The following is a 22,894-nucleotide window of genomic DNA, read 5'->3' on the forward strand; positions in this document are numbered from 1 at the left end:
ATTGTGCCTTTTTTACTCTGAGTAGTTTGATTTTATTCTGATAAAATTACAGCTTTCCCCCCAATTCTGCTGTTTTTTCCCAACTATTTCAACTTTCTTCTTGTAAATGTTTTTCTTGTAATATGATTTAACTTCCATAATGTTATGACTTTATTCCTATAGTATTATAACTTTTCCCGCCAAGTAATTTTCCAAATATTACAGCTTGATTTTGTTTTATTTCTCACAATATAATAATGAAAATAACATTCTTTAGTACTTCAACTATATAAGATATGCCTTTATTCGTCCCTCAGTGGGGAAATTTGTAATATACAACTAAAACAAAATTTTTCATTCTCATAAAATTGTGCATTTACTTCTCCTATGACTTTCTTCTCTTAATATTTTGACTCTATTCTCGTCATATTAAATTTTATTATATTTATATTATTATATTTTTATATTATTATATTTATATTTAGACTTTATTACCATGATATTAGACCAGCTATGGCATTTATTTGGTGTTAGTCAGTAACCCCCCAAGGTAAAATGTTAAAATCAGGGCTGTCAAATGATTCAAATATTGATCAGATTAATCCCAGATGTTTAGCTAATTAATCATGATTAATCACCATTATCAACTATGTGTGAAATATGCCAATTTTACTGTATTTAATGACTAGAAAGATGATTCTGTATATATTTGTATGTACTAAGAGCTCCAAATGAAGTGAATATGTCGAGCTAAAATACACCACACTGGTCTATGTGTCTAACCCGAGTGTCTTTAATAGAAGTAGAACATTTGAATCACACTTTAAATTGAGTTATTATGAGCAATGAGGGGTTGTGTTCACAGACATCACATCATTTTAGGAAAATGTCATTTTAAACCTTTAGGCACCAGAGTTTTTCTTTAAAGGGGACCTATTATGTTCATGTCTTGACCCTTTGTATTGAATTGTGGACTCCTACAGAGCAGCTACACACAATAACTAGCAAAGAATGCTTTCTGTGAAGCCTATAAACTTCATTTCACTTCTCATCTATCACTGAGTTTGTCTGCTATATGACATTTAACTGAAATTTCTGATTCCAACAACAGGTGATTTCTAATGGAAAATCTTGAAAATGAGGGGTGCCCAAACTTTTTCATACCACTGTCGATCACTGGGAATCACAGCCAGACATACTGTACTAACATTACAAACCATTTGGTGATTGATCAAACATCAGTTTATAGCATTGTGGAATTTATAAGATCAGGCGGGCTGGGTCCAAACTGATGCGCCTTGCAGTCTTGAGTCTGGACTTTGAGAAGCACTGCTCTACAGCAACAATAAACTTGCGGCCAGCAAGTAAGGCCAAAGTGTGAAAAGCCAAGCAGACTATTTTCCATCTTTGGCAGGAGCCTCTGCAGTAGGGTGGACCGGGGACAGCAACATTTGTGGAGGCGAATGTAGGCCAGCCTTGGTGCCGATGTTGACAGTGATGTTGGTGTAGAGGGGCAGGTCTGCCCGATAGAGGAGTTCGTACTCCAACGTGTTCATCCCGTCCTGCCTCCACATCTGATGCGTCATATTCAGCACTGCCCACCTTCACCAGGGATGATATCAGTGGTGGAAAAAAACCCAATATTGATTCAAAAAATCTTTTCATGTCAGAGATTGTCACACTTCTTTAACAAATGACCAAAGCATCAGGAAGTCAAGCACAGTCACAGTCACCGTGAGCAGTCTCATGCAAATAAAGTTCCCATGACCACTTCCCATGGCCAAGCTGATACATGGTTACCTGCCAGAAGTCCTGCCTGACAGACAACAAACACTGTGTGGTTTCTTATGAATTCAGATCTATGGAATTGTTCAGGTTCTTTTTACTGCTGACTGCACGTTTGTGTGGCCACTCGTTGTTTGGCAGATTTCACATACCTTGCCCCTTATTTCATTAAGTCATATGCCAGTTGGAAAGACATTCTGAACAAAAAAAATACAAAACCATCACTTAATAGAGTAACACAAAATAAAGACATTATTCTGCTGCAACCACAATAGGCAAAACAGTTAAAACTATATCAAACTAAATATCAGCATTCTAACCAATAAACATGTCGTTTAATGTAGAAAATTGAAAAAAAACAACAACAGTGCCCCAGCAAGCATACGTCTAGTGATGTCTAGTGATGTCTAGTGATGTGTGCTACGTTTGACTGTGGATGCCGCAAACATGCCCCAGGAAGTTGGAACGTTTATGTTTTGTTGTTGGAAGCAGAAATAAGTGTTATGAATGTAAAATGAGTCAGGCAGAACGCAGAGTAGATGTGTGACAGGCAGAAGCCCCCTCGATGCCCCAACGGGTTGATAGACTGTTGTTTGGGATGCTGTGTATGCATAGACGTTAGGGTGCATCAAATTTGAATGGGAAATTTTTAATTCATAAAATCAATTTGGCTGGCATTCCATTTTTTTCTAATGAACATAAAAATGTCTTTTGCAAAGTTTTGAGGAAATCCATTGAGATTTAGGGGTGCCACCTCACACATAAACTTTTGTAAAATTTCGGAAAATTTTCTAGTTTAATTGCCAAAACGTTGACCTGGAAATGTTGAGTACAATGAACTTGTATACAGCATCATTTTCTATTGGGTTATCAAAGGGGGCCCAGACCAAAGACCAAGCTGCGACTGCTAGTCTGAAAGGAACTAGTTGTTGAGGGCAGCATCTTAGGAGAGCTGCTGGGTTGTGCTGCACAGTGACTAAAATAATAAATGGACAAGTGTATATCACATTATGTAGGACTACAGTACCACTCTCAATAAATATGAAGTATCAGCAATACTGTCTACTCTATATTACTGTTATTGATGTTATGCTTGCTTAGCGATTAGCTAACTGTCATTAGCAAACTGTAGCTAGCTAATGTTAGCTACAGTAGAGACAATGAGCATTAAACAGTGACTAATGGACAAGTGTATATCACATTATGTAGGACTACAGTACCACTCTCAATAAATATGAGGCATCAGTAATACTGTCTACTCTATATTACTGTTGTTGATGTTATGCTTGCTCAGCTATTAGCTAACTGTCATTAGCAAACCGTAGCTAGCTAATGTTAGCTACAGTAGAGGCTATGAGCACTAAACAGTGCCTAAAATAATAAATGGACAAGTGTATATCAGATTATGTAGGACTACAGTACCACTCTCAATAAATATGAGGCATCAGGAATACTGTCTGCTCTATATTACTGTTATTGATATTATGCCTGCTCAGCTATTAGCTAACTGTCATTAGCAAACTGTAGCTAGCTAATGTTAGCTACAGTAGAGGCAATGAGCACTAAATACCTATAAATATGACTACAAATCATTCAAATTACAAAGACAAAACCACAAATTTGCTAGTAATATGTAATAGGAGTATTTTTTAGTTCTGACATACACTTTCGGTGCAACTTAGACACATCATCAGTGTTGTATTCTGGGTTCACTGGGTGTTTCGGGTCTCACAACAGACACCCTCGCCCAGGTGACCCAGCCGGGTTGATCAGTCCCGGCTTGTGTCTAAGTAGCTTTTGTTCTCCACGGATCTCCCCGCTTGATCCACAGCCATCTGGACGCCTTTTCTGCTGCGTCAGTGATGTTCTTGATGGCTCTTTTGTTATGCTGACCCTTCACTCCCAGCATCTTGAGTGCTCTAATGAGAGACTGGCCTACAAAACCTCTGCACCCGACCTCGATGGGGTTGCATCGTGTCCTCCATCCTCTGCTTCGGCATTCATCTGCCAGCTCCTCATACTTGGCCCTCTTCCTCTCAAAGGCCTCCTCCATCCGGTCTTCCCAGGGAACAGTCAACTCCAGCAGGACCACTTGCCGAGTTGTTTCTGACACCAGGACCATGTTTGGCCTGAGAGTGGTCACTGCGATGTTCTCTGGGAATTTGAGCTGTCTCCCTAGGTCAGGGGTGGGCAAACTACGGCCCGGGGGCCACATGCGGCCCACCAAGCGTTTGAATCCGGCCCGCCAGTTGCTTTCTAAGTAACTTCAACTTTTAACATACAAACTGGCAACATGACTTGCAAGTCGGATGTCTGATTTAATAAAAAAATAAACAACAAAACTGTAAAATTAAATGACATAGTTTGATGTGGTGTGATGTTTAAAGTGCTCCTAAAAAAGGGACATGAGAACATACAACTGATATAGGATAACACTTTTACAGATAAAATTAGACAAATAATTCAAGGAAAATGATAAGCATAAAATAGTGTGTGTGTGTTAAATACGTATATGTTCTGGCCCCCCAGACAATTTTGTTAACTCAATGCGGCCCTCGAGTCCAAATATTTGCCCACCCCTGCCCTAGGTCGACTTTCAGCTGCCAGTCTCGGGCTGTCGCCAGCAGCCCCCCTGCTTGACTCCGGCACTGCTTCGGCTTCTCCCCAGCCTTAACAAAGACAATGGACTGCCTTGTTGGTTGATGGTATTTACTGGTGGAGATTCCTGTGCTGATGGCCTCTGCAATGACCCGCAGTACTTGGTCATGGCGCCAGCGGTAGCGCCCGTCCCCCAGTGCCCTTGGGCAGCAGCTGAGGATGTGTTCCAGTGATCCAGGACTCCGGCAGAGAGGGCACAGTGGATTTTCCGCCAAGCCCCAGTGAAAGAGGTTGGACGGACTTGGGAGCACATCGTACACCGACCGGATGAGGAACTCAATCCGGTGTGGCTCAGATCGCCATATCTCTGTCCACGATATCTTCCGGTCAGCTGCCTCCTCCCATCGGGTCCATGCTCCCTGCTGCCGCATCCCTACTGTCCTAGTACAGCGGGCTTCCTCTACCCCTGCTCGGACTTCCTCCTGGATCAGCTGACGCCTTTCCTTTCCCTGGGCCTTGGTGAAGTGAGGTCTTTGGTTGCTCCCAAGGCCTGCCCGTCCGGAAGCCACTGTTCCCACCAGCTCACTGTGTCGTAAGCGGGACACAGCCTGGTCTACCGCCTCATGAGCTTTCCACTTCCTGCCAGTTCGTACTTCTATGCCAGCCGAGGAGACTTTGATGTCATTAGAGTCCCTATACAGCAGCACCTCTCTTGCTCGGTTGACCATAAACTCCTCCATCAGACTACTGAAGGGCAGTTTCAGCTTGTTGCTCCTCCCGTACAAGGCGATGCTGCTGAGGCTTCGCGGTAAGGCCAACCACCTCCGCAGGAAACAGCTGACCTTCCTCTCGAAGCCCTCGACGGTGGTCAGTGGCACATTGTAGACCGGCAGCGGCCAGAGTAGGCGTGGCAGGATGCCGTGTTGGTAGATCCAGGCTTTAAACTTGCCTGGTAATCCTGACTTATCCACTGCTGTCAGCCAGGTTCCCAACTCCTCTGATGCCGCTTGGAGTGCTCCGGTGTCCTTCAAGGTACAGTCATAGATCTTGCCCAGGCTCTTAACTGGCTTCTCCCCCACCGATGGAATCTGGGTGCCTCCGACTGAGAAGCGAAACTGGTCTGTGACTTTCCCCTTCTTCACCACCAGAGACCTGGATTTGGCTGGCTTGAAGTTCATTCGGGCCCAGCTAATGAGACGCTCCAAGCCTTGAAGGATCCATCTACAGCCCGGGACTGATGTTGTAGTCACTGTCAGATCATCCAAAAACGCTCTGATGGGGGGCTGCCGCATACCAGAGCGGGTGAGTGGACCTCTGCACTCCACCTCTGCTGACTTCACCAGCATATTCATGGCCAAGGCAAACAATATCACTGAAATGGTGCATCCCGTGATAATGCCCTTCTCTAGCCGATGAAATGCAGATTTCTTTGTTCCGGAAGTGACTCTCAAACTGAAGCAGCTGTAATAGTCCAGTATGAGGTCCTTGATCTTGCCTGGAATGTGGTGTCTGTCAAGCGAGGTTTCCACCAGTTTGTGTGGGATAGACCCGTAGGCATTGGCAAGGTCAAGCCACAGGACTGCCAGGTCTCCTTTGCCTTCCCGTGCCTCCCGGATCAGCTGGGTGACGACTCCCGTATGCTCGATGCAACCTGGCACCTTTGGGACTCCCCCCTTCTGCACAGAGGTGTCGATATAACTGTTCCTCAGGAGGAACTCCGTTGTGCGCCGGGCAACGATACTGAAGAATATCTTGCCCTCGACACTGAGGAATGAGATGATCCTGAACTGCTCGATGGTACGTGAATTCTCCTCCTTCGGAAATCAGACCCCCTCTGCATGTCTCCACTGCTGTGCCACCTTCCCCCTTCTCCAGATGACTTTGAGGTATGTCCATAGTCGCTTCAAGAGATTGGGGCATCTCTTGTAGACCACATAAGGGACGCCACTGGGGCCTGGTGCTGAGCTGGATCTAGCTGCTTCGACAACCTCCTCAACTTCTTTCAAAGTTGGTTCCCTGGTGTTAAATGCCGTGGTTCTGGCGGGGTTATCAAGGACCTACATGGCCCAAGAGCTTCCTCTCTGGCGCTGTCGCCGTAGGTGGTACTGAGGTACTTGTTGACCTCCTCTTCTGTGCAGACAAGTTGGCCACTTCTTTTCTGCCCAAGGATCTTCTTGGTGAAGCCAAAGGGGTTCGAGATGAAGGCTCTCCGTTTCCTGGCTCTTTCCCTGGCCCTCCTCCTATGCCACTCAGCTCGACGGAGAGTGATCAGTTTTTTTCCTCAGAATATGTCGGAGCTCTGCCAGCCCAGCCTTCTCCTCCTCCCTTGCCTGCTTAAACTTCCGGCCAAGTAGTCTAAGCTCCTGCCAAAGTTGGCTGATCTTCACCTCCCGTCTGTTTGGCTCCCCTAGGCCTCTGGGTGGCTGGTGTTCTTTTAGGCCAAACCTCTCAGCACCTATGCTGATGATCATTGCAGACATCGTCCGTATCTTCTGGTCTGCATCTCCCCTGGCAGTAGCTCTAAGGACTCGGTCCAGATCATTGTCAAACTCGAGCCACTCTCTTTCCTTGTTAGCAGCAGGCCACATGACCCGGCAATGTTCGGAATGCCTGACACAGGGTGGGGCTTGTGGAGCTTGGAGGTTCTGGGCACTGTGGGTTGACTCTGGGCCGGGCTCCTCCTTCGTCTCACCAGGTACTGGACCTGTGCGTTGCACCACCAGCTTCCCCGTCAAGCATTTCATTTTGGTCTGGTGGATCTTCAGACCACGCTGGTTCTTGCAGACTTTGCCACATGGACAGGCTGCACTCGTTGTCGTTTTTCCATTAGCAAGGGTCGTTGCCTGATTGTCCGTCCTGTTGGGGTGCTCATCCTCCCCCCCTCTCGGACACCCCTGGGGGTATGATTCTGTTGGGTTCTCCGTAGCTTGCTTGTGGGTGCACCCTCACGGGAGCCGCAGCTTATGTTGCTAGCCCTCACTGCCCCGGTTACTGTCTTTCCAGTTGTCAGCTGTCTCTCCAGTATAAATACCAACAAAAACAAAAGATTTGCTGACCTCAAATCTCCATGGCGACCATTGAACTGTTCACCACTTTATTCCACAAAAACAGATGTATGGTGGCACCCCTAAATAATCATGTATTGGAAAAATATTTTGTCTGTGTTGTTTCTACATATATTGGAACACTTTTAGTACCCAGCCATATCAAAATTCAATAAATGTGTTTTTTCATGCACTCTAATGTACGTGTGTGCAGCACAGCCAATGACTGATATACCTTTACATACCTCTGAAATGACAAAGTCTTTTCTTTAAAGGGGACCTATTTTACCTTTTCCACTTTTCTGACCTATAAATGTAGTTAGAATGTTGTATTCTCATGTTAAACCATGCCAAAGTTAATAGATAATGAGGTTTGCACATTTGGAAGTGAGCCCTTTGGGATGGCTCAAACTGCTCTGTTTGAAAAGGTGTGGTAAAACCGTTCCTTTGTGACATCACAGAGGGGAGGACTTCCTTATATATAAACTGTCTGTCCCCCCAAGCGCTTCGCTGTTTATTTGCTCGCAATGCCTCGAAGGCGAACGTTACATTTGTTTCCAATTCCTAAAGATGCCACCATCGGGCATATGTGGTTGGAGTTCCTGATTCCCTACCAGCAAAATCGTCGTTTATCAACTCCTATAAAGTTGGCTGCACAAACCCGAAGTGTTTCTATACACTTGACATTGTGACCAACCACAGCAGAGTGGGCGTGCCTGGAGGTGGGCCATGGGTGGAATAAATTAAAACAGACCGTTTTCGCAGGAACCACAAAAAGGTGGGACCAAGGTGGGATCTTGTCTGTTTTGCCCAGCTGGGGACCACCCATAACCTGGTGTAATCCTACCTTAAACCCACATGGTCAATATTTTGGAACTTTTTGTTTGCTGTGCAGCTTGGTTCTGGGGACCCTGAGGGCCGAAAAGTTCTTGCACCCTTGTCTTGGTATGGCCTTTCTCATTTGTGTGGTCCACGTCCATTATTTTGCTGTCACAACATGTATAACAAACATCCTAAAATAGCGCCCACGGACCAGAATGCATTGCTTGATCACATGAAAGTATCGCAAGATGTTGTCTTGTGCGCGTGATCCAAGATGGTGCATGGGATTTTTGGATGCTAAACTAGTGCGCAAACGCAACCCAAGGCAACATCTTTGCAAAAACTTTGGTTGTTAACCAAAAAAACTTGTAGAACAGGGCGAACATTAACCAAGGTACCCGCATAATAAAATGTTTTTGTCTGTACACGGTTTTAAACACGGGTAAGGTTTAGCAATGAGTTGGATTAGACCTCTTAATCTTAATTATTCATTTTAGTAAGGTATTTTGGACAATTGTATTCTTATAATGTTGTGTACTTTGGGGAAGGTCCTTTTTTCTTCACAGTGCTCTGTGCATGGTCCATAAAGCCATGATTGGAGAAGTATGATATGGACAAACAAGCCATAAAATACTGTGGGACCTCTGACCTTACAAATGGACGAACACAGACTAAAACTATCCCACAGACACTGGAAAGTCTGTTTACTTAATCATCACCAAAGAAAGCAGTCTACCTCTGCGGGTTGTCAGGGTTGCCTTTGTCCCGCTTGTGTTTGATCATCTTGTAGTGGCCCACTTCCAGGGACGGCCGTGTAGTGGGCATTCCTGCCAAAGACACTCTGAGGAGACCAGAGTCACACGTGTCAACACGAAAAAGGGAGATTCACCACAAATGTGCTTTTGATCCAGATGGACTGTCACCTGATTTCGATGTCATCGTCCTCGCAACCCCAGCCCCAGTAGTTGTTGGGAAAGCCATTTATTTTGCGGTACTGGTCAGGTGTGAAAGCCGTCACTCCTCCAAAGTACTTCTCATATGGAAGTCTGGAGAGTGAAACCAGGTAAAAAGAAACCAACAGTGTGAACAACATGCTTATGTTACATAATCAAGATAACAGAGGGCGCACTTGTAGTCAAACTTGTCAATGGCGATAGCAAAGTGCTTGGGACTGGAGTCACACATGTACGTGTTGCGGTTGTCCTCTGGAATCAGGTCCACATCGTGAAAAAAAAGACAGTCCCAGTCCTCGTCTGACATGGCTTCACGGAAACCGACATTCATCAGCCTGGCCTTGTTGAACGTGTAGTCTCCAGCCTGCACATGAAACCAACAACTAAATGTTGCATTTCATCCTACACTTGTACACCACTGCAAACTACTTTTGTTAAATTACACATCTTGTTAAACCAATACCTTATCTCTGGAAAGCTATCGTGCATGAACTAGCTGGAGTTACAGTTTCACATTCTCAAAATAACATGGACAAACCTCCAAACAACCTATTAACAACAGAATTGAATTTCTCATTGATTTAATCGAATTGTAATTGTCTTAGTTCATGTCTCAATCATCTTTGCAAATGCACAGTTAACCCGCATTGAGCGCCATTTCCAATTGAATAGATCTTGTTGGCCTCCAATGAGCTCACCGCTCATGGGAGGGGTCCAAAGGGTCGGGTGCAGAGTGAGTTGGGTGGCGGAGGGGGGTGGGAGATGGGGGGAACCTTGGCTGTCCGGTCCTGGGCTACAGAAGCTAGCTCTTGTGACGTGGAATGTCACCTCTCTGGTAGGTAAGGACCTGAGCTGGTTTGTGTAAGGTACATAAAAGAAAGGTAAAATGGTTTTAAAAAACTGTTTAAAATTCATAAATATGGTTAGAGCATTTAAGAGTAGTAATAGTTCATGTCATACATATAAAATTCAGTTGTAAAAGAAAAAGTCTGGACTTCTCTTCTGAAACTGCTGCCCCTGGATGAAAATGGATGGATGGACAATGGTAATGGTAATGGTAATGGTTTTATTTCATTTGAACATGCATCAGATTACAATTGAGTGCATCCCATAATCAGTTCACAGTTCCACATGTCCAAAAGGAGTAGGAAGAAGCAAAGCTTATTAAATCCTACCCCTCCATCTGGTACTTTTACAATCACTAACTGTTACATTTGTTCACTTCCTGCTTTCGTAATATAGTTTAAGTTTTTTTTTTGTCACGTACCAAAGTACAAGGTGATATGAGCATCCAATGCCATAATGTGTACCATAGTGCGTGTCAATATAGTGATATATATAGCACATCATGACTGGTTCAAGACTCTTCATCCTTGTATTTAGCAAACATCAACTGCTTGTATTGTTTCTTGAATTGGCTCATCGTTGTGCATTGTTTGAGGTCCTTACTCAATCCATAATCCTGATAATACTAATACTATTTAGAATGCCCCAGGTTGCTCAAATATTGTTGTTACGTCGGGGGTGAGTCTTGGTTCCGGACACGGAGACAGGAGTCAGGTAAGTGCGTCTCAAGGCTTTTATTCGGCCCAAAAGGAAGAAAACAAAAGGCGATGGTGTCGGGAAAGAGCACCATGGAAAAAAGACACGAGATAGGCTGGCTGAAGGCGAGCGCTGCTGAACGCAAAACAACAGGTGTAACTAGGAAGAGCAGCGGCATGTGTATCGTAGCGTAGGTAGCACAATAATCCGGCGTTGGCCAGCTGTCTGCAGTCCGCTTAAGTGCCAGTGGGGTGATTGGCTTCAGGTGCGTTCAGCAGCTCCGCCTCCAGCCAGGAAACGAGGATCTGAGGCGACACAAAAGACAGGGAGGAGACTGGGGAACAGAGCAAGGGCCCCAGGATATGACAGTACCCCCCCCTTAAGGACGGGCGCCACCTGGCGGCCTACCTGGCTTCTCGGGGAAACGACGGTAAAAGTTAGCAAGCAAGTCCGGGTCAAGAATGAGCGCCCGAGAGACCCATGAACGGTCCTCGGGGCGGAACCCCTCCCAGTCGACCAGGTACTGGAAACCCCTGCCCCTTCTTCTCACGTCCAAAATGGCCTTGACCGAGAATGCGGGGTGGCCGTCGATAAGCCTGGGAGGAGGAGGAGGCACATCTGGAGGGCTGAGGTCGCTGACTCTGACGGGTTTGAGGAGGGAGACGTGAAACGTGGGGTGGATCCCCAGGGAGTCCGGGAGGCTAAGCAACACCGAGGTGGGGCTGATGACCCGTTCCACGGGATAAGGGCCAATGAACCTAGGCTGGAGCTTCTTGGAACTGGTGTGGAGGGGCAGGTCACGAGTGGACAACCAAACCCTCTGTCCCGGCTTGTACTCCGGAGCTGCCACACGGTGGCGGTTGGCCAGGCGCTGGTTGCGTTCCGCTGTGCGTGCCAGGGCCATCCGGGTGTTGCGCCAAGCCAGGCGGGCGCGGCGCAGGTGGGCGGACACCGAGGGGACAGCTGACTCTGCCTCTAGAGAAGGGAAGGCTGGGGGCTGGTAACCATATGCCCCATGGAACGGAGAGAGACCTGTGGCGGAGCTGACCAGGGAGTTGCGGGCATACTCAATCCAGGGTAAGTTGATGGCCCAGGAGGCAGGCTGCTGGTGGCATACGCAGCGGATGGCCGCCTCCAGGTCCTGGTTCGCTCTCTCGGACTGGCCATTTGTCTGAGGATGGTAGCCCGAGGACAGGCTGGCGGTCGCCCCCAAAGCCTTGCAGAAAGCCTTCCATACAGCAGAGGAAAATTGTGGTCCCCTGTCGGAGACGACGTCGACCGGGATGCCGTGAAGCCGGAAAACGTGGGTGACCAGTAGCTGGGCGGTCTCCAGGGCTGAGGGGAGCTTGGGGAGGGCGACGAAGTGGGCCATCTTGGAGAAACGGTCCACAATGGTGAGGATGACCGTGTTCCCATTGGATGGGGGAAGGCCGGTGACAAAGTCTAAAGCCACGTGGGACCACGGCCGGGATGGGATGGGAAGGGGGCATAGGAGGCCTGCCGGGGCCTGATGGGAGGACTTATTGCGGGCACATGTTGAGCAAGCGGCCACAAACTCTGTGACGTCCGAGCGCAGGGAAGGCCACCAGAACCTCTGCGACAGGAGAAAGGTGGTGCGCGAAACTCCGGGATGGCACGCGAGCTTGGACTCATGCGCCCAGCGAAGAACCTCTGGGCGAAGGTCAGGGGCAACAAACAGGCGTCCAGCTGGGCAGCCCCCCGGAGGGGAAGAGTCCTTCAGGGCGTCCATCACCCGTTTCTCCACGTCCCACTGAAGGCCCCCCAGGATGCGGGACAGAGGGAGGATGGTCTCCTGAGGAGGTGTGTGCAAGGGCGGAGAGTACATCCGTGACAGGGCATCGGGCTTGCCATTCCGGGAACCGGGGCGGAAGGTCAGAGTGAAGTCAAATCTGGTGAGAAATAGGGCCCAGCGTGCCTGCCGTGGGTTAAGTCTGTGGGCAGAGCGGAGGTAAGCCAAGTTCTTGTGATCCGTGAGAACGACAAAGGGGACCGCCGAACCCTCCAGCCAGTGCCTCCACTCCTGTAGGGCCAAGACGACGGCCAGTAATTCCCTGTTGCCAATATCGTAGTTGCGTTCCGCCGGGGTCAGACGGCGAGAGAAGAAGGCACAGGGGTGCAGCTTCTGATCGGCGGTGGAGCGCTGGGAGAGGACCGCCCCCACGCCAGTGTCGGACGCGTCCACCTCGACAAAGAATTGAGAGAGAGGGTCAGGGTGGACAAGAACAGGAGCAGAGGTGAAGCACGACTTGAGACATTCAAAGGCAGAATTAGCGTCAGGGGACCACACAAAAGGAATCTTAGAGGATGTGAGCCTGTTCAAAGGTTCTGCGACCCGACTGAAATTCTGAATGAAGCGACGGTAGAAATTAGCAAAGCCCAGAAACCTTTGAAGGTCCTTTCTTGATGTAGGAGAGGGCCAATCGACCACGGCCTGGATCTTGGCTGGGTCGGCTCGGAGTTGCCCCTTCTCCACCACAAATCCCAGAAAAGACACAGACGAAGCATGAAAAGTGCATTTCTCGGCCTTAACGAAAAGCTTGTTGTCGAGGAGCCTACGTAAGACCAGCCTCACTTGCTGGATATGCTCCTCGAGCGTGGCAGAAAAAATCAAGATGTCATCCAGATAGACAAAGACAAACCGACCCAGCATATCTCGAAGAACATCGTTAATGAGGCCCTGAAAGACGGCCGGAGCATTGGTGAGTCCAAACGGCATTACTAGGTATTCGAAGTGGCCTATGGGGGTGTTAAACGCAGTTTTCCACTCGTCCCCCTCACGGATGCGGACAAGGTGGTAAGCGTTGCGGAGGTCGAGCTTGGTGAAAAACTTCGCTGAGTAAAGGGAGTTAAACGCAGAGTCCAGCAAGGGAAGTGGGTATTTGTTCTTGACCGTGATATTATTGAGGGCGCGGAAATCCACACATGGGCGGAGTGACTTATCCTTCTTCTCTACGAAGAAGAAGCCGGCAGCTAGAGGAGAGGAGGAGGGGCGAATGAGACCCGACGCGAGAGAGGAAGAAATATACTCTTCAAGTGCCTCTCTCTCCGGCTTAGACACATTATACAGCCGTGAGGTGGGGAGTGTGGCACCGGGGTGAAGATCTATACTGCAGTCGTACGGACGGTGAGGGGGGAGTGACATGGCCCTGCTCTTGCTGAACACGTCACGGAGATCGTGGTAGGCGGAGGGGACCGAGGAGAGATTGATGGGTTCGGGAGTAGCGGCGCGAGTGGTCGGCAGACGGGGACACGCCCCCCTAAGGCAATGTGTGTGGCAGAAAATGCTCCAGTTAGCTATGGCTGGCTTCGTCCAGTCAATGTGAGGGTTGTGTCTGTTTAGCCAATTAAGCCCTAAAACCACCGGAGCGGAGCGCGAGGGGATGACGAAAAAAGATACATTTTCAACGTGGTTGCCAGATAGGCGGAGCACAAGAGAGCGGGTCTGGTGAGTGACCTTAGCAAGGTGGCGCCCGTCCAATGAGCGTACAATTTTGGGCGTAGATAGCGGCACCACAGGGATAGACGAGCTAACCACAAATGCTTCGTCGAGGAAGCAGTCGTCCGAGCCAGAGTCGATAAAAGTCTTGACATCTACGCTGATATCAGACCAGGAAAGTGTACCTGGCAGCTGCAATCGGCTGACAGCAGACGTGGTCGAGACAGGAGGCGCGGCCAGAGAGATCACCGACGAACCAGGAGAGGGCGCGCCCGTAGCTTGTGAGCGTTGGCTGTCTGGGCGGAGTGGACAGCGAGAGATGTTGTGGTCGGGTTGTCCGCAGTAGATGCAGAGACGAAGCCGAAGGCGACGCCTCCTCTCGGCCGGCGTGAGGCGATGTCCGCCGAGCTGCATCGGTTCCTCCGGAGCCAGCGTAGGTGTTGTCCCCATGGAGGTGGACGGCCTGTCGTTGAGGTGCCGCTCATCGGGGAATCTCCGAACGAAGGTCGGCGCGGCGCGACGGAGGAGCCGGTCCTGCTCGCGGAAGTTCAAGCGCTTTTCGATGCGGACGGCCAAGGCGATCAACTCGTCCAGGTCGCTCGGCGTCTCCAGAGGGATCATGTGGTCTCGGATTCGTTCCGCGAGCCCGTCGGAGAACACATCCAGGAGAGCTGAGGGGTTCCAGTCGCTCATGGCTGCGAGCGCGCGGAACTCGATCGCGTAGTCCGAGACGCTGAGCCTGTCTTGGCGAAGCCTCAGGAGGGTCCGCGCTGCCTCGCGGCCGGGGAGATTACGCTGGAACACCTGCTCCAAGGCCTTGGCAAACGAGGAGAATGAGGAGCAGATGGCCGAGCGCCGGCTCCATTCCGCTGTGGCCCAGGCGCCCGCCTTGCCCGTGAGGTGGGAGGTGGCAAAGGCAACTCGAGCGCGTTCCGTGGGGAAGGCGGCTGCTTGAAGCTCGAAGTGCAGCTCGCACTGTGTCAGGAAGGTGCGCACGTCACCTGAGTCCCCGGAGAATCGCTCCGGTTTCGAGAGCTGGGGGCAAACGGCGGCCGGGCTGGGCCCCATGGGCAGAGGGGAAGGGTCCGGAGGGACGTCCGCCACCGGAGGTGTGGCGAGAGCCGGGAGGACCTGCAGAGCCGAGAGCACCGCGTTGAGCTGAGCTTCGAGGGCGGCCATGCGTGCATCTTGCTGCTCGGCCAAGTTCTGCACGCTGGCACCGAGAGCGCCGAATAGTTCCTCTTGTTTGGAGAGGCGCATGGCTTGGAGACGGAGGGACTTTTTGACCGGGTCCGTGTCGCCGGGATCCATTCTTATGGCCGGATTATTCTGTTACGTCGGGGGTGAGTCTTGGTTCCGGACACGGAGACAGGAGTCAGGTAAGTGCGTCTCAAGGCTTTTATTCGGCCCAAAAGGAAGAAAACAAAAGGCGATGGTGTCGGGAAAGAGCACCATGGAAAAAAGACACGAGATAGGCTGGCTGAAGGCGAGCGCTGCTGAACGCAAAACAACAGGTGTAACTAGGAAGAGCAGCGGCATGTGTATCGTAGCGTAGGTAGCACAATAATCCGGCGTTGGCCAGCTGTCTGCAGTCCGCTTAAGTGCCAGTGGGGTGATTGGCTTCAGGTGCGTTCAGCAGCTCCGCCTCCAGCCAGGAAACGAGGATCTGAGGAGACACAAAAGACAGGGAGGAGACTGGGGAACAGAGCAAGGGCCCCAGGATATGACAATTGTTGTCATTTGTGGTTGTCTAATAGTTGGCTATAATATTCCTTCTTACACTTCTTAGGATTGTAGTCAACTTATTTTTATAAGTCTTATATGTTCTGTCTGATTCTTTAGTCTGTTGAACGATGAATTTCCTGTATAGAGTGTTCTTCTTCTTGCAAGCATTAGTAAGGCCTTTTGTCATCCATGGCTGGTTGTTTTTCTTTTGCTTCTTTGACTTTTTTCTCCAGGGACAGTTCTTATCGTACAGCTTCATATACATATGTAGAGTGTTCGTATGCTTCATCCACGTCTTTGGCACTCCCATTTACACACACTCCCATTTTTGTTCTTCTAGATCCTTCTTGAAAGCGTTGTCCTCTGAATGTAGCCTTTGGACAGTCTTTGTAGTTTCCATTGGTCTGTTGTTGTAACGATGGTTATAAATTGTAAACACTGAAGGATGATCACTGATGTCTTTGATTAACAGGCCACTAGTGGTTTCGTTATCAAAGTCATTTGTGAATCTATTGTGGATTAGAGTGGCACAATGGTCTGTTATTCTACTTGGTCTGGTGATTTTGGGAAACAAACTTAAGCTGTACATTGTATCTATAAAATCCTCAATTACTTTGTTCTTGTGTGGATTCAGCAGATCAATATTGAAGTCTCCACATATGAAAATTGTTTTTTTGATTGTTATCTGAAAAGGTTGTTTTGATCCAATCTTTAACCATTTCTATCCTTGAGTGTGGCGTTCTGTTTAAACTTATTAACTGTTTAAACTTCTTATGTACACGTTTTTGCTTTGTTCTTTACATATTTCAATTGTTATGCATTCTAGGATATTGTCAATAGCAACTGACATATTCTTTAGCACTTTGTAATGTAGTTGTTTGTCCACATACAGGGCGACTCCTCCTCCCCTCGTGTTGTTCCTGTTGATGCAGGTCATCTCGTAACCTTCCAACTCAAAGTCCATGCGTGCCTTTATCCTCGTTCGGCCAGGTTTCCGAGGTTGCGATTACTTTGAAAGGTTCCTTGAATACATTCAAATATTGTTTGATGTTGTCATAGTTTGCATACATGCTTTTGCAGTATATATGTACGATTGACAACTTGTCACCAATATTTAAATTGTTGTTTTTCTCGTCTGTATAATAACGACAGTCAATTCTCATGTGTGAAAAGAAATGTGTGTCCGTATCTATCTCCTTTTCCAATTCCAATTGTATGTGATTTGTAGAGCCAAAGGTGTCCAATTGCAGATCTTCTTGTGTCGTAATGGTAATGTTTAAACCGTTTTCCATTTTCAAGTTAGAGTAATCTTAGAATTGTTCCAGATCCGCAATATTTTTGATAACGAGCACACTGGCTTCCGGTCCTCCATTTAACTTTATGAAAATTTTGCAGTTGGCACTCCAAGTAGCTTGACTCTTTCCCTGCTTTCTCAGGTCCCGTGCTTTCTTTGCGATTTCAGCATACGTTTGGTCAGGTGGTCATTCATGTAGACATTTGTACCTTTCAGCTTCTTTCCTTGTTTAAGTACAGTGGTCTTGGATTTCCTGTTAGTGAACTTGACGATGATGACGGGTGTGGTTCTGTTCCTGCCATACAGTGGGATTAAGTGTCGATGGATTCGATGTCAACATCTACCTTTTTAGATGTTAAGAAATCCACTTCTTGTTGCTCCGTTGAGGCGACGTCCATATCGTCTGCTTCCTCGCTGTTCCTGACTGCCCTGGCATAAGACCTGGGTTTGATCTTCAGCCCCGTCACTATTATGTCCTTCATCCTTGTATTCTGATCCATGTCGTCGATTCTATTTTTCAGCTCCTGAATTATTTTGTCTTTCTCCTCATTCTCTTTTTTTATGTTGGTATGACTCTTCTAATTTTTTATATGTGTCTAATCTATCATCTCCTTCATTAGGTTTTGAATGTGCTCATCCATCTTCCGATTTTTCCAACTTCAGAGTCATCTTTTGCAGTTCATCGCCATTTTTCTAAATTTCTTATCCATGTGATCCGTCCTCCAGGTTAAGTAATCCACCTTATTTATCAGCTTCGATAACATCTCTAGTATGCTACTCTCCGATAGCGGCTGTGGCTTCCGGTGGGAATCGGTGGCAGATCTTTGAAGACTTTCTCTGTGTCTATGTCTATAATTGTGTCCGGAGTGCTTCGGCCCGAGCTACATGAGCTGCCAGGTGCACTTTGATCCAAGGTACTTGGGCTGAGAGGTTCACTATTTCGTCCACGGGGTGAACCCTTCCCCTTGGATCTCTGCATAGTTGCTGTTGCAAAGCAACGCCTTGTCAACACCGACCTCTGTTAGCCTGTTAGCTTGCTTTTACGACTGTCTTTGATATTTAGTGTTCGTTGTTACAGCGAATATAGTCTCTCACCACGATATTACAGCCTGGAATGTCCCCACGAAGGTTCTGAGATGTTATGGAGGTTATGGAGGCTAAAACTGCCACCAGCTAGCTAGCCACCAGCTTGCTAGCTAGCCTTGTAAAGGCTGTCGACTCCCTACAGTTCGTTGATGTGGTGAGTTCAGACTTCCCTTGTCCTGAATTAAGACAGAGTTCTCAGCAGAGTAATTCGAGGTGCCGACACAAGTAATGGTCGGGAATGTTCCCAACAAAAACTTAAAAAAACTTAAAAACTCTGGCAGCAAAGCAAGAGTTCATGCCACCCATGTCCATCCTTGTCAACAGGAAGTGACGTCACAATTGGCCGCTACCATGAACAACTGGCGGGGGAGCGTATTTACAAAGAGAACACTAGAAATAAAGCATAGTAAATGTACGCGTCTGACCTGGTGGATGACATAGATCCTGTAGCTGAGCTGCTGCCGCTGCAGGAAAGGATGCAGGTAGTGAAGCAGGAACCTGAGGTGTTGCTCGCGTGCCCTGTGAGGGATGATGATGGCCGTGCGCTGGTGGGCCTTGCAGTCAAGTGGGCGATATCCTCCGCCCCGCACCACCAGAGGGTTCTTCTCCTGCACCTGGGCGAGGGTGAGTTCCAATGGGAAGCTGATGTTGATCTGTGTGCCTGTGCACCTCAACAAAAGATATGAAGCTAGACATGGAGTGGTATGAAGAGCGACAAATAGGTCCATAGCGACAGTATATACTAGGGGTGGGCAAACTACGGCCCGGGGGCCACATCCGGCCCGCCAAGTGTTTGAATACGGCCCGCCCGTTCTGGCATCGTGGCGTCATTGATGTGGTCTGTTGTTTACAAAGTGCTCCGGAAAAAAGGGACACATAATTTAATTTAATTTGTTTTGGGTTTTTCTGGTTTGGTTTAGTTTAGTTTAATTTAATTTTCTACCGCTTATCCTCACAAGGGTCGCGGGGGTTGCTGGAGCCTATCCCAGCTGTCTTCGGGCGAGAGGCGGGGTACACCCTGGACTGGTCACCAGCCAATCACAGGGCACATATAGACAAACAACCATTCACACTCACATTCATACCTATGGACGATTTGGAGTCGCCGATTAACCTAGCATGTTTTTGGAATGTGGGAGGAAACCGGAGCACCTGGAGAAAGCCCACGCATGCACGGGGAAAACATGCAAATAGAGATAGCCTAGGGTGGAATTGAACCCTGGTCTCCTAACTGTGAGGTCTGTGCGCTAACCACTCGTCCCCCATGCAGCCTAATTTAATTTAATTTAATTTAATTTAATTTAATTTAATTTAATTTAATTTAATTTAATTTAATTTAATTTAATTTAATTTATAACGCACTTTACATCAAATGAATGATCTGAAAGTGCACATATAGTAGCAGGTTGCATGACACTTTTACAGATACAATAATTCCAGGTGGACTGTTACGTGTAAAATATATATTCTTGCCTCTCGTCAATTTTGTTAAATCAACACGGCCCGCGAGCCAAAAAGTCTGCCCACCCCTGGTATATACTGAGGTATAAAAACAGAAATGCATATACTACATACACAATTTCCCCTAGGAATTATTGATGCTGTGGTGGTGGGCTGTAAGACCGACAGACTGCCTCCACTATGTAGTGCTGTTGCTGTTTTTTCAATTTACTGTTGGTAATAATGTCAACCTCATGAATGTCAACCGGAGACAGGCGGTGGAGTCCCCAGGCACTGCTTCTTCATCGGTAGATGTGTTGGGGGAGATTGAGCAGGTCTTTCAATGATTCATTGCACCCGTCTACAACATCTCAAGTTGAGGTCAGCAGCACACCATCTCCACATACACGATGTTGCCAAGTGTACTGCTTCCCACTCCTGGTGTGGCAAATGGTGCTCCAGAATCTTTTCAAAACCGTCCTGAAGTTGTTTGCTTCCCCAAACACCTCCCCTGGCCAAAACTTTTCCTTGGCAACTTCCAAAGCTGCACCCCACTTGGGCGTCCCTCACCGCTGATGTCCACCTGTGGGTTCTGGGATTACAGCCACGACAGACATTGAGTGGCGGCCCAAATCCTGGTGCCAAGTTCACGTATGGACACGATTATGTTGGAACAGGGTGTTTATTGTGGACAATGTGTTGAGAACAGAATTCCATTAATAAAGCACCGCTTGGGTTCAGATCAGGGGACTGTTTCAGTCACGCCTATACAGGTCTCACTGTTGTTGCCAACGTGAGCACTGAAGTCCCCTCTCTTCTGCAGGGAGTACTGGAACTGCTGTGCATAAGCATAAGCGCAAATAAGAGCAGGGACCCATCCCCCTACCCTTGTGTTCATCGAGTTAAACTCCAGCGAGTTAAACTTACTGCTGGTGAATAAAGTCCAACCCCTTCAGAAGGCTGGTTCAAGAGCCCATGCTGTGCATCAAGGTGAGTCCTGACTATCTAGCCGAAACTTCTCCACATCGCACCCACCAACTCAGGCTCCTTTCCCACATATGGAGAGGTGGCTCCCCACCTTCGGCGACCACCTTGCTCACTCTGCACCCAACCCCTTTGGCTCCTCCAATGAATATTGAGCTCAGCGGAGGCTTGCTTCCAATTATATTTCCTTAGGGAACCTGATGTCATTGATCACCAAGCCCATATTGTACAGAGACAAATAAAAGAAACTGTTTGTTCAATTAGTTCAAGGTAGTACTCTCAAAGAATCGTGAGAAACAAGACTAAACATAAAACAGTACGAGATGTCTAAGATAGAACAAACAACACATCTTGGGACAACAGCATTTGGGTGGGGTCTTTCACACTCACCTATGAGAGGGAAGGTCTTAGGACAGTAAACCTCTCCATTCCTCTGACCTGTGGACATATCAGAGAGGTTAGTGTCCATGTTGCCTTCTGGTACATTGGTACATTTGTGGTGTGCTTTTACCTGATGTCCCCACGCCATCCCACTTAGAGTAGGAGACCATCTTCGGTGAGTCCTCCCAGGACAGCAGCACCATGACTATCGTGACTACCATTATGAGGGCCAGGGACATTTTGCCTTTCAACCTAACCAACACAATGCTATGAGGAAAGTCTGAGGAGAGAAGGATTTATGACAGGGGTGGGCAAACTACGGCCCGGGGGCCACATGCGGCCCACCAAGCGTTTGAATCCGGCCCGCCAGTTGCTTTCTAAGTAACTTCAACTTTTAACATACAAACTGGCAACATGACTTGCAAGTCGGATGTCTGATTTAATAAAAAAATAAACAACAAAACTGTAAAATTAAATGACATAGTTTGATGTGGTGTGATGTTTAAAGTGCTCCTAAAAAAGGGACATGAGAACATACAACTGATATAGGATAACACTTTTACAGATAAAATTAGACAAATAATTCAAGGAAAATGATAAGCATAAAATAGTGTGTGTGTGTTAAATACGTATATGTTCTGGCCCCCCAGACAATTTTGTTAACTCAATGCGGCCCTCGAGTCCAAATATTTGCCCACCCCTGATTTATGATGTGTGCTAACATTTGCCCTGGTTAGCATGTGTTTTGGTTAACATAGAAAATTTACGTTAGCGTAGAGCGTTGTTGTTATTGGCAGTGATGGGAATAACGGTGTTTAAAATAATGGCGTTACTAACGCCGTTACTTTTTTCAGTAACGGGTAATCTAACTAATTACTTTTACTGTCAAGCCGTTACACCGTTACCATTTTCGACACCCCGTTACGTAAGCTGCCTAAAAATATATATCACTGACTTCCTAGCTAATCTGCAGTGCAATATGAGTGTGAGAGTGTTGCAGAGTGACAAGGCGAGCTGAGATAACCACATAAGCAATGAGGATTGGCTAAGGTTGTAGGTTTAATTTTAGTAAAATCGGCTAAGGTTTAGTAAAATTGCGTCTTCAGAGAACTTGGGTGGGCGGGTGTTTAGAGCACATAAGCAATGAGGATTGGCTAAGGTTTAGTAAGATTGCGTTTTCAGCCAATCAGAGAACTTGGGTGGGCGGGTGTTTAGAGCACGTCCAAACAGCGTTTGCCAAATGGAAGTACAGACACTACTTTAACCTCGTTGATGTCGAAGGTCAAATGTACATTATGTCCCTGAAAAAAACTTTGTCCACGTCTTGTGTGAGCAACTTAAACCCACAGAAACACATGTCGACTGCAATAAATGCAAACCTCTGTAATGGTACCTGTCTTTGCTGTGGTGGGGGGTAGGGACAATAGTTACTTTTACTGGTAAGTAGTTACTTTTTCAGTGGAGTAACTCAGTTAGTAACTCTGTTACTTTTTTGAGAAGTAACTAGTAACTATAACTAATTACTTGCCAAACACTGTTATTGGCCATTGGCATTTGTTGTGTGTATTCTTGTTCTGGGGTTTGTGCAGCGTGCCCTGGAACTGCTATAAAGATGTGGTGTGTCGTCACACGCCAATTTTAACTGATTGAAGCCGGGAGTTCATCGTGTGTCCATGTGAAAAGTTTCAGATGGTATGTAGCAACACATAACCTTTTTCTTTTTTGTGTGTTTAATTTTGTGCTTTGTTTGTGTGGTTTGCTTAAATTGATACATTTACATACATTGCTCACTTGGTCCTATTTT

At 47.4% G+C, this 22,894-nt stretch overlaps 1 protein-coding gene across 1 annotated transcript; it reads right to left on the reverse strand.

The window, feature by feature from the left end:
- Positions 1-999: 999 nt before the first annotated feature.
- LOC131105635 (beta-1,4-galactosyltransferase 3-like) lies at positions 1,000-21,787 on the reverse strand. The gene is made up of 7 exons (XM_058053987.1): positions 21,221-21,787; positions 21,100-21,147; positions 18,711-18,946; positions 9,358-9,545; positions 9,152-9,274; positions 8,965-9,069; positions 1,000-1,581 (listed from the first exon to the last, which is right to left on the reverse strand). Exons 1-7 carry the CDS (start codon positions 21,327-21,329, stop codon positions 1,374-1,376), a joined length of 1,017 nt encoding a protein of 338 aa, XP_057909970.1. The 5' UTR covers positions 21,330-21,787; the 3' UTR covers positions 1,000-1,373.
- Between the last annotated feature and the right edge of the window lie 1,107 nt (positions 21,788-22,894).

The sequence above is a fragment of the Doryrhamphus excisus genome, chromosome 17 (assembly GCF_030265055.1).
Source record: "Doryrhamphus excisus isolate RoL2022-K1 chromosome 17, RoL_Dexc_1.0, whole genome shotgun sequence".
NCBI classification, from domain to species: domain Eukaryota; kingdom Metazoa; phylum Chordata; class Actinopteri; order Syngnathiformes; family Syngnathidae; genus Doryrhamphus; species Doryrhamphus excisus.